We start from the raw sequence: 12,948 nt of genomic DNA on the forward strand, positions 1-12,948 counted from the left end.
AATGAAAGGGCACTTACACTGGAACGTAACTTTCAAAAGCAAGTTTAGATCATAACCACAACCCGCATCAATTTCCCAATCTTACATATTTGCCTCAGAAAAATCTAATCCCAATTCATTTATGACTGCACTTTCAAAATCCCAACAATCCAGTCTCATGTCCATCGTTCACTCTCACATTTCTGCAGCTAAAATTTGCTCAACTTCTCCCTCACTTCATCTTTGATACCAGAGCTTCCATTATTCTTTCTTCCAACCTGGCCATTACTCTCATTGCTTTTGCTTCAAGTTCAAGGGACATAGAATGGAATAGATATGGCAGACACTAGTTTAGCCCTCATCACCAGACCACTTTGACCACATAAAGCATTATTAGGCCTTGTTCCTATATGCGAGAACTATTTAAATATTCCAAGATCATCCTTAAATGTAGAGATGATCCCTAAGCTTCTTTGTTTCTATAGCATACTGACCCATCTTCCCTGTCATATCCAATCTTGCTTCCAACAATAAGTGTAAAGATTCATGGACATCTTTATGCTAAGAATGAAAACGATTCACTAGTTGGTTCACTCCCTTTCCCTCGTCCACTGGATTAAGGTTTTGCTAAAACTTCCCATTATCCTGTCCCAGAGATCCTAGCTCCCTCTACATCCTTTTTATCAACACCCCCATACCTTCCTGGAACTCAACCTCTCTATAAGGCTCGCCTCTAGTCTCCTGGTATTATTCACATAAAACTAATGACCATCCAACTTCCCTTCCTGGTATCCATGTTCATTGACGTCATTCTGTCTCAACATGATCAACAAGTTTCTCAAAAAACAAAATCCTCAATCAACCATCCTTGCCAACTACGTCCCAAAGTACCTTTCTCTCCAAAGCCATTTGTTGCTACTTCCAAATTCCAAATCTTTTATAAAACTCTTCTCATCAAGTTTTTGCCTGAACCACAGTACTGAAATGGCCCTTTACAATGTCACAAATGACATCCTATTTGACTGGAGCAAAAGTATCTGATTACTCTTTGTACTTCTCTCCCTCTGCAGGTTTTGACATAGTTGATCATCTCATGTTCCTCCAATAGCTCTCTACCATCATCCAGCTGGGTGAGATTGCATTTGCCTCATTCCATTCACATCTATCCAACCAGAGTAATATCTGCAATCATTTTACCTTTATCTCTAATATATTTGCTTCTAATATTCCTCAAGGATCTATTCTTGACCCTTACTATTTCTTAGCTCTGTATTGCCTCTCAGTGATATATTCAAAATAATTTACCTCAAAGACAAGATTATAATTAAAGAAGAAATAAGAATGTAAGGAAACTTAGAAGAAATAGCTTTAACCAGATACAAAATTATTTTTAATATAGAACTATAATACAAACACTCACATTTTTGGCATTTATATGGTGTCATTTCATTATGATCATCTGCAAAGTGTTTGCACCTGCAACGAATTGGCTGAGTTCCATTCAGTGGTACATAATTGTAGGAGATACACCGGCAACCTGTTACTCTGCAGGGGAGCAAGATTGGACGATCTGTTGGAATTTCTTTGAAATCTGTCTTGTGCTGTTTATATCTGTTGGAACCAAATGGGGCATATTTCAAAACAGATGTTTATGTGCACATTTATAAGACGAATATATTCTACAAAGTTTCATTACATGGTTTCAGAATTATTTGGTTTAAAAATTTGGATTACACAGCTCAGTTCTACACTTACTGCAACATACTTCCTATGTTCACATGTCCAACCATTTACCAACATAACTAAAAAAATCTTGGATCTGTGCACATTTTTTTGTCAATTCTACCATAATAAATGCAGACATAGTAAGTGGATGTAGGTTTGCTTACTGAGCTGTAAGGTTCATTTTCAGACATTTCGTTACCATACTCGGAGACTCCCTGAAGATGTTACCTAGTATGGTGACGAAACCTCTGAAAATGAACCTTCTAGCTCAGTGAGCAAACCTACATCCAAAACCCCAACCTGAGCTGCAAATCTTCTCAAAACTCGCAAACATAGCAAGTTCTTGTAGAAACTGTTTATGAAGCCTTGCCATTCTATACTTTCACCATTCTGAATGTGCAGTACTGGCTATTATGGGAAAATGTGGATGTAAAATAATTAAAACAGCACAGGCATTATCCAATAGAACTGTGGATATAACATCTCCTTGGAAGCCCTGTTTCATAAAAACTAGGAGCATGAGTAGGCCATCTGGACCTTCAATAAGATCATGGCTGATCTTTGAGGCCTCAGCTCCACTCACCCGCTCTCTCACCATAACCTTTAATTCTTTTATTGTTCAAAAGTTTATCTATCTTAGCTTTAAAAACATTCACTGAGGAAGCCTCACTCACTTCACTGGGCAGGAAATTCCATAGATTCACTACCTTCTGGGTGAAGAAGTTCTTCCCAATTCAGTTGCAACTCTGCTCCTCCTTGAGGCTATGCCCTCCTGTCCTGTTTCACCCACCACTGGAAACATGCTCTCTATGTCTATGTCTATCTTATCTATTCCCTACATAATTTTATATGCTTCCCTAAGACTCCCCTCCTCAGTCTTCTAAATTCTAATGAATATAATCCCAGTCTACTCAGTCTCTCCTCGTAAGCCAACCCCCTTAACTCCGAAATCAACCTAGTGAACCCCGTCGGCATCCCTCTAGTGCCAGTACAATCTTTCTCAAGTAAGGAGACCAAATCTCTAGGTGTGGCCTCACCAACAACCTATACAGCTACAACATCACCTCTTTGCTTTTAAACTCAATCCCTTTAGCAATGAAGGACAAAATTCCATTTGCCTTCTTAATTACCCATTGCACCTAAAGACCAACCTTCTGTGATTTATGCACCAGGTCACTCAGGTCCTTTTGCACAGCAGCATGCTGCAATCTCTTTCCAATGCCTCCACTTCCTCCAAACCAAAGGGGTAGCCATGGGCACCCGCATGGGATCCAGCTATGCCGTCTCTTTGTATGTGGAACAGTCCATTGTCCACAGTTACACTGGCACCATCCCCAATCTGTTCCTCCACTATATCGATGACTGTATCGGCGCCACCTTAAACACCCACAAGGAGGTCGAATAATTCATCAACTTTACCAATATCTTTCACCCAGACCTCAAATTCACCTGGACCATCTCAGACACCTCCCTCCCCTTCCTGGACCTCTCCATCAAATCTCCGGCAACTGATTAACCACGGACATCTACTACAAACCCACCGACATCTACCTAGAGTAAACATCCTCCCAACCTACCTCCTGTAAAAACGCCCTCCCTTATTCCCAATTCGTCTGCCTCTGCCTCCGCCTCATCTGTTCCCAGGCTGACCAATCCCACCTTAGAAAATCCCAGATGGCCTCCTTCTTCCAAGATCGCAATTTCCCTTCCCCCGTGGTTGACGATGCCCTCCAGCCCATCTCCTCCACTTTCTGCATCAGTGCCCTTGAACCCTACCCCTCCCAACACAGCAAGGACAGAACACCCCTGGTCCTCACCTTCCATCCCATCAATCTCCGCATTCATCACATCATCCTCCGCCACTTCCGCCACCTCCACCAGAGATATATTTCCCTCCCCATCCCATCAGCGTTCTGGAGAGACCAGTCCCTCTGCAACTCCTTCATCAGGTCAATGCCCCCCACCAGCCCATATCCCACTCTTGGCACCTTTCCCTGCCACCGCAGGAAGTGCAAAACCTGCACCCACACCACTTCCCTCACCTCCGTCCAAGGCCACAAAGGATCCTTCCACATTCGACAGAAATTTACCTGTACCTCTACCAATGTCATCTACTATATCCGTTGCACCCGGTGTGGTCTCCTCTACACCAGGAAGGCAGAATGCCTTCTTGTGGATCATTTCAGAGAACATCTCTGGGACACCCGCACCCACCAACCCCACTGCTCCGTAGCTGAACACTTCAACTCCCCCCTCCTAATCTGTCAAGGACATGCAGGTCCTGGGCTTCCTCCACCGCCAAACCCTGACCACCCGACAGCTGGAGGAAGAACACTTCATATTCCGCCTTGGGACACTGCAACAACAAAAGATCAATGTGGATTTCAACAGTTTCCTCATTTCCACTCTCCCCACATTATGCTAGCCCCAAACCTCCAACTTGGCACCCCCCTCCTGACCTGTCCAAACCTTTCCCAGCTATCCGCTCCACTACCCCCCCCCCGACCTATCACCTTCTCCCTCACCTTCATCTACCTATCGCTTTCTCAGCTACCTCCCCCCAAACCCCACCCTTCCTCCCATTTATCTCTAAGCCCCCCAGCTCATAAGCCTCATTCCTGATGAAGGGCTTATGCCCGACATGTCAATTCTCCTGCTCTTTGGATGCTGCATGACCGGCTGTGCTCTTCCAGCACCTCACTTTCAACTCTGATCTCCAGAATCTGCAGTCCTCGCTTTCTCCTGTGCAATTTATATCATTCAAATAATAGCCCTTTTTAATGCTATTCCTAGCGAAATGGAAGACTTCACATTTATTAACATGGCATTCCATCTGCCAGATCTTTGCCCACTCACTTAAATTATCTATGTCCCTTTGCAAAGTTTCACATTCCTCTGCATGCTTTGTTCTACATTTACCTTAGTGCCATCCACAAACTCCGACTCACTATATGCGGTCCCCAACTCCAAATAATCTATGTAAGTTGTGAATAATTGTGGTCTCAACACTGATCCCTGAAGCACACCATTAATTACTGAGTGCCAATTAGAATAGCACTCACTTATTCCCACTATTTTGCTTTGTGTTAGTTAACCAATCTTCTATCCGTACTAGTACATTGCTCCTAACGCCTTGCATCTTTATATTATGCAACAGCTTTTTGTGCGGCATCTGGAATGCCTTTTGGAAATCTAGATACACATCTACTGGGTCTCCGTTGTCTATCATGTTTGTAATGTCTTCATAGAATTCCAAAAGATTAGTTAAGCATGACCTGTCCATCATGCTGTGTCTGCCCAATGGGACAATTTCTGTTAGAGGCCTTGCTATTTGTTCCTTGATAATAGACTCAAGCAACTTCCCACCACAGATGTTAAGCTAACTGGTCTATAATTTCCCATGTTTTGTCTACTTCCCTTTTTAAAACAGTGGTGTCACATTTGCTGTCTTCCAATCTGCTGGAACTGCTCTAGAGTCCAGCGAATTTTGGAAAATTACAAATGCATTTGCTATTTCTCCTGCCAACTCTTGTATCCCTGGGATGAATTCCATCAGGGCCAGGAGACTGGTCTACCCTTGGCTCCATTAGCCTGCCCAACATTACTTATTTTGTGATAATGATTGTTTCCAGGTCCTCATCTACCTTTGTTTCTTTGTCAGTTATTGGCATGTTATTTGTATCCTCCACTGTGAAGACTGACACAAAATACCTATTCAATGCCTTGATTAAGATAATATTTTCATAAGGAGAACATGAGGATTATAGATGCTGGAGATCAGAGTCAGAAAGTGTGGTGCTGGAAAAGCACAGCCCGTCAGGCAGCATCCGAGGAACAGGAGAGTTGACATTTCGAGCAAAAGTTCATTACAGGAATATCAGTCGTCATTCCTGAAGAAGAGCGTATGCTCGAAATGTCGACTCTCCTGCTCCTCAGAGGATGCCTGACCAGCTGTGCTTTTCCAGCACCACACTTTCTGACAATAATACTTTCACAAGTTGATTTACATTTATAAACACTGAACTTTTCTTATGTGTAAAATTCAATGTGGCACTTCAATAATTACGTAATTCAATGCTACTTTCTTGCTATTACATTTGATTTTGGAGCTTTCTCCACTCTCGCTCAGCAACTGAAAGTCACCACCTTTCTTCTCTGCTCAAAATTTCTTATTCTGGGATCACAAAAGTCTGAGATATTGAAATGGGATCACACTGGAAAAATATTTGAGAAACACATTCTTGTGACTTTGAGACATTCTAAAATGCTTAATGACCAATGTTTTAAAGTATAGCCATTGTTATATAGATAAATTGGGAAGAGACTAATTTAGGATTGCTCTTTATTTGTCTTTATACAAGAGTGATCGATTACTTTAGGCAATACAATTGAGTCATTTTAGAGATATATAACACATGGGGGGTTAGAAAGGACAAGAGTTGAGGAGTTGAGTAAGACAATAAAGTATAGGAACAGAATAAGGCCATTCAGCCCATTGAGTTTACTCTATCATTTGGTCATGGCTTATATGTTACTCAATCCTATTCTCCTGCCTTTTCCCTGTAACCGTTTATCTTCTGACTAATCATGAACCTATGTACCTCTGTCTTAATGCACTCAGTGACTTGGCCTCAGCAGCCTTGTGCAGCAATAAGTTCCACATTTTCATCATTCTCTGGCGAAAGAAATAACTCCATCAAGTACAGATCCAGATTCCTCCACTGGTCCTCATGTAACAAGCCTTTTATCTCTGGAATTGTTCTTGTAGAACGCCTCTAGACCCCCTCCAATGCCAATACACCTTCTGTCAACGGGGGCCCACAACTTCTCACGATCTTCCAAACGGCTGACCAGAGCCTAACAGATCCCCAACAGTACATCTCTGCTGTTATATTCTAGCCCTCTTGAAATGAATGTTAACATTGCGTTTGCCTTCCGAACTGCCAAATGAACGTGCATATTAACCTTAAGAGATCCTGAGCTATAACACTAGTACATAAACATTTCCATCTTCCATTATGGCAGAGTTCAGCAAGTAAAAGCAAAAGACACAACTGAAGCATTTGCAATCATTTTCAACCAGAATTACCAGGTCAACAATCACATTTGGCCTCCTGCTGAGAGCCCAAACATAACAGAAGCTAGACTTCAAAAAAATTTTGTTTACTGCATATGATATCAAGAAAAGGCTAAGTATACTCAATATTTGGCACAAGCCTTGCCAACAATCTGGCTATAGTGATGAAAGCATGATCACCCAACCAAGCTGTTCCAGCATAATTGCAATGCTGACATCTACCTCAGAATGTGAGCAATTTCCCAGGTTTGTCCTCTCTACAAAAAGCAGGACAAATCCAAACTATCCAATCACTGCCCTGTCATTATCTGCAAAGTGAGGGAAGAATGACATTGCGTGAGTTAAGCGGCATTTACGTAGCAATAATCTATTTACTGATTAGTAGTTTGGGTTCCACCAGGTCCACTTAACATGACCTCAGGACAACCTTGAACCAAACACAGACAACAGGGGCAGAATTCCAGAGGCATGGTGAAAGTGATTGCCTGAGTGTGGCATCAAGGAGTCTGGCAAAATTGAATTAATGGGTAATCGGGGGATAATTCTTCATTGACTGGCCTAGCTGGATGGAAGATAGTTGCATTTGTTGAAGACCAATCATGTCCGACTTAGGACACTGCTGCAGGAGTTTCTCAGGGCAGACATGTTTTTACACACCTCTGGAGCAAGTGGTACCTGATTCAGAGGTAGGGACACTGCTACCACATCACAGGTGTCCTAAGTTCCTAACGGCACTGTCATTTGCCTCATCTTCTTCAGCTGCTTCATCAATTAAAGTTCTTTCATTTTGAGGTCTGAAGTGAGGAAGTTACTCATGATTACACTGTTCAGTTCTGTTCACAACTCCTCAAATAATGAAGCAGGCTGCGCCCTCATGGGACAAGACCAGACTTGAACTGATAAGTAGCAAGTAATATTTGTTACACACAAAAGTCAGGAATTAGCCATATCCACCAAGAGTGAGGCTAATACCACCCTTACATGCAACAGCATCACCCTTACATACCCCATCAACAACCTGGAGGTCATTATAGACCAGAATCTTAACTGGATCAGCTATAATAACACTACAGCTAATCTGAAGCTGTGTATTATATAGCAAGTAGCTCACTGTTTGAACGCCAAAGTCTTTCTAGCACCTCCAACAACAGTCCAGGAATGTGATAAAATTCATTTTCTGCTTGCCTGGATTAAAGTAACTCCAACAACACTCAAGATGCTTAGCAACAAATAACTTTCAAAACCAACCTGCTTTATCAGAAGCTTATCTTCACTTTAAATTGTCACTTCCTGCAATACCGGTTTTAACATGGTTGTGGTGTAGGCTATTTATAAAATGCACTGCAGCAACTCACCAAGGCTTGTGGAACCACACAATCCCAAACCTGCAATGTCTATTTTCTGAACAGAAAAGGGGGAGCACAATCACTTGCATGTTTCCCTCTAAATCACACATTACCCTGACTTGGAAAACTATTGTAATTCCTTCATCAGCATTACTTTAAAGCACAGAAACCCTCAACTCCTTGTAAAACAGTAGTTTGGGAGTACCTTCAAAATACAAATTGCAACAGCTCAAGTAGTCTGCTCACAATCACTTTCTCAAGAGCAATTAGGATCTTGCAATACATAATTGCTGGCCTTTCCAGTAATACATACATGCATAGAAAAAAAATTACTGAGTGCTTTAATAACATGGCTTACAGATCAACGAGCGGTCTTATTTGTCAAAATATATCACCTATTATGAACCACCACTGCAGTTCAACCAACAAAATCACAGTCATCAATAGTTCAAACATTTACCAAGCAGCAAATGTTGCAGTAATGCAGTAGCTAATAAATAATAATGTACAAGGCTACATAGAATATTCAAATAAAAACTCATCCATTTCCAATCCATCTACCTTATCTCAGTCTCAGTGTCTTTGTTCCTTTTCTCTCCTGAAAATAGCTATGTTATCTACCTTAACCACATCCTGTTATTTGTGAGTTCCACAATCTAAATATTCCCTCAGTCACAATATCCCTCATTTTCCTATCACATCCACTGCTTTTTGTCATTTATATAAATGATTTGAATGTGAACATAGGAGGTACGGTTAGTAAGGTTGCAGATGACACCAAATTTGGAGGTGTAGTGGACAGTGAAGAAGGTTACCTCAGGAGTGTAATGGGATCATGATCAGATGGGCCAATGGGCTGAGAAGTAGCAGATGGAGTCTAATTTAGATAAATGGGAGGTGCTGCATTTTGGCACGGCAAACCAAGATAGGACTTATACATTTAACGGTAGGCTCCTAGAGAGTGTTGCTGAACAAAAGAGACCTTGGGAGTGCAGGTTCATAGTTCCTTGAAAGTGGCGTCACAAGTAGAATAGAATCCCTACAGTGTGGAAACAGGCCATTTGGCCCAACAAGTCCACACTGACCCTCCAAAGAGCACCCCACCCAGACCTACCCCCTACAATATCCCTGGACACAATGGGCAATTTAGCATGGCCAATCCACTTAACTCACAGATCTTTGGATTGTGGGAGGAAACCCATTCAGACACAGGGAGAATGTTTGTGTAGACTTTGCACAGTCATTCAAGGCTGGTATTGAATCCGGGTCCCTGGCACTGTGAGGCAGCAGTGCCAACTACTCTAGACAGAATAGTGCTTGGTTCAGAATAACAGTATTAGCGTAGGATCAATTCCTATTGCAACTGAAGTAGACTTGGGACTGCCTACTTGTCCTACTGCTATAAATAGAAAGTGATGTCAAATCACCACTGATAAAAACAGACAGGACAGGATGAAGTAGTAGTAGAGTCACAGAGTCATACAGCTTGGAAACAGGTCCATGCTGAACATAGTCCCAAACTAAACTAGTCCCACTTACCTGCTCCTGCCCCATATCCCGTCTAACCTTTCCCATTCTTGTACCTATTTAAATGTCTTCGAAGATGATGAGATAAGAAATTGTATTCAGGAAGTGCACATATGAATGAAATAATGATTTTCAAATTGACATTAAACTGACTAGTTTATGGAATAACATCTGGGAATTATATCTACAGGAATAAGGTAATCAGTAATCTCAAGAAAAGTATGCGAGCATGACTGTTTAAAGATTTTAATTCCATTCTCTTTAAAATTTAAAAACAAATAGTTGACATCAGTAAACATGGCTATGAAACGGCCAGATTGTTGTTAAAAAGCTAATTGGCTTGAAAATGAGGAGGAAACCTGCCATCTTTACTTGATCTAATCAATATTTGACTTCAGTCTTACCCAGTTCATGCAGCATCTGAGGAGCAGGAGAATCAAGATTTCGGGAATAAGCCCTTCATCAGGAAGGGTTGGGGTTGGGGGGTTCCTGCTGCTTAGTGATAAATAGGAGAGTGTGGGTGGAGGTGGGACTTGAGGGGTGAAGGTATAGGTAGATGCTGGTGTGTAGTGATGATGATAGAATGAATGGGAGGATGGAGCAGATAGATGGAAGGAAGATGAACAGGTAGGACTTATTCCACATGGACTCAAGACTACATTAAGACCATCACAACTTGGACCTGACCAGGACAACCACTACTTATAGAAATATAACGTCTCCAAAACAATTCTCCCTCCAGGTCCTCTGTATCATGCTCACAGCCATGCATTGTCACCTCCTGTCCCTGCAGTCAGCCCTGTCCCAGTTCAGGGCCACACTCCCAAACCTGCAAAGGACCTCTGCTGTTCTTTTTGCTAAGCAGGATCCACACACTCAACAAGTGCTTTTTCTCCAGCTTATCAAACATCAAGGTATGCAAGTACACCGAACTCTCATGTACTTAACTCCAAGCCTGGGATTCCTCGATCACTCCAGACCTGTGGAACCGGTCGGACGCCATTACCCATGTGGCTGCTATAGCCACCACCACTGCTGCAAATGTTGATGTCACTTCCGCCTCTGCTGCCCCACGGACTGTGCTTGATTATACCACCACCACGGTCGCTACCAGGCCCATCACTTCTGCGAACACCACCAAAACCACCTCTGTGAAGTTCACCCGTCACATCACCTCCACCCCTGTGGTTGCCAACACCTATGCCACTTCTGCCATTACTGATCTCACTTACCAGAATACTACTGACGAACATGCTGTCCCCACTGCTGTTTCCGCTCTCGCTTCTGCCACTGAACCTGCCACTTCTGCCCCCACTGACATCACTCACCCAGCCCCGGCGACCATGTTGCCTTCACAGCTGCCAAAGACACCACAAATGTCACACAGAATGTCACTTCCGCCCCCACGGAAGCCACCGAACGCACCGCTTCCACAACCCTGACCACTGCGCTTTACATCACCAATGATACCATGACCACACGCACTGCAGAGACAGTCTCTGCCCCCACTCCAACTCTATACCAGATCCTAGCCCCCAGCCATTCTGAGTTTTTCCATCCCCCAGACCTCTGCCTTACTGAGGATGAACGATCAGTCCTCAGTAAAGGTCTCACCTTCATCCCACTATGCTCCTAGGTCAACGAATTCCGTATGTGTTACGACACTGAACTGTTCTTCCACTGCACTTACTTCTTCCATCAGGACTCCCACACACCCTCAGAGGACCTTTCCTCTCACCTCCAACATACTTCATCCACTTGGACACCCTGTCCTAGTCTCTTATCTGCTGTCAACTTCTTTATCTCCAACTGCCACCATGACATCAACAGCCTCAACCTGTCCAACCCTCTCACTCTCACAAAGTGCAGCTCCCCACTCTCTCCACTCCAATCAGCAGACAAGGAGGGGGCGGGGGAAAACACAGTGGTAAATTGGCACACTGACCACTACATCACTGAAACCAGGTGCCAAATCACGGACACCTCCTCTTACTGCCCCCTCGACCATAACCTCACCTTCCATCACCAAACCATCACCTCCCAGACAATCCACAACTTCATCATCTTAAGGGATCTCCCATTCTTAGCCTCCAACCTCATAGTCCCTTAACCCCGCACCACCCGGGTGGGTTCTACCTCTTATCCAAAATTCACAAACCTGACTGCCCTGGTCAACCCATCGTTTGCACCTGCTCCTGCCCAACTGAACCTACCTCCTCATATCTTGACACTGTCCTGTCTCTCTTGGTCCAGGAACGCCACACATTCGGGACACCACCCATGCCCTCCACTTCCTCCATGACTTTCATTTCCCCGGCCCCCAATGCCTCATCTTCACCATGGACATGGGTGTAAATGTCCATCTGCCATTATCAAGATCTCCGAGCCCTCCATTTCTTCCTCTCCTGCTGACCCAACCAGTGCCCCTCCATCAAAACCACTCATTCAATTGGTGGAACTGGTCCTCACCCTCAACAATTTCTCCTTCAAATTCTCCCTGCTTCTTCAGACCAAAGGGGTAGCCATGGGTACTTGCATGAGCCCCAGTTATGCCTGCCTCTTGTTGGATACATGGAACAGTTAATCTTCCACAGTTACACCTGCACCATTTCCCACCTTTTCCTCCACTACATTGATGACTGTATTGGCACCACTGTGTTCTCATGAGGAGATTGAACAGTTCAGCAATTTCAAAAACACCTTCCATCCTTACCTCAAGTTCATGTGGACCATCTCTGACACTTCCCTGTCCTTAGTGGACCTCTCCGTCTCCATCTCCAGCGACCGACTCAACATCTGCTTCAAACCCACTGACTCCCATAGCTACCGGAACTACACTTCCTCCCAACCCTCTTCCTGTAAAAACCCTATCCCTTACTCCCAATTCCTCTGCCTCCATCGTGTCTGCTCCCAGGAGGAGCAATTCCACTCCAGGACATCCCAGATGGCCTCTTATTTCAAGGACCACAATTTCCCCTCCTCAGAGGTCAACAATGCCCTCCAGCACATCTCTTCCACTTCCTGCAACTCAGTCCTTGAATCCCACCCCTCAAACTGCAACAATGATAGAACCGCCCAGGCATCATCTTCCACCCTATTAATCTCCAGATACAGTGCAAGATCCTCCACAATTTCCGCCACCTACAATCAGAGCCCACCACCAGAGATATGTTTCCCTCACCACCCCTATTGGCATTCCGCAGAGACCATTCCCTCTGTGACTCCTTCAATACATCCAACCCATCCTCCTCTCCCGGCACCTTCTCTTTCTGCCCTTTAAAACCTGCGTTCACA

The 12,948-nt window shown here is 43.8% G+C and overlaps 1 protein-coding gene across 2 annotated transcripts in view; it reads right to left on the reverse strand.

Annotated features, from left to right (window-relative positions):
- Nucleotides 1-12,948, reverse strand: part of fam221a (family with sequence similarity 221 member A) — a 49,373-nt gene that overhangs the window by 24,836 nt on the left and 11,589 nt on the right. For both annotated transcript variants that reach the window (XM_043689750.2, XM_043689749.2), the window contains exon 3: nucleotides 1,400-1,590. In XM_043689750.2, coding sequence (XP_043545685.2) covers nucleotides 1,400-1,590 — 191 coding nt within the window. The remainder of the gene's footprint in view (nucleotides 1-1,399; nucleotides 1,591-12,948) is intronic.

This window comes from Chiloscyllium plagiosum, unplaced genomic scaffold, assembly GCF_037043375.1.
Source record: "Chiloscyllium plagiosum isolate Xiang-an unplaced genomic scaffold, Cpla_swu_hap1 HiC_scaffold_5, whole genome shotgun sequence".
NCBI classification, from domain to species: Eukaryota; Metazoa; Chordata; class Chondrichthyes; order Orectolobiformes; family Hemiscylliidae; genus Chiloscyllium; species Chiloscyllium plagiosum.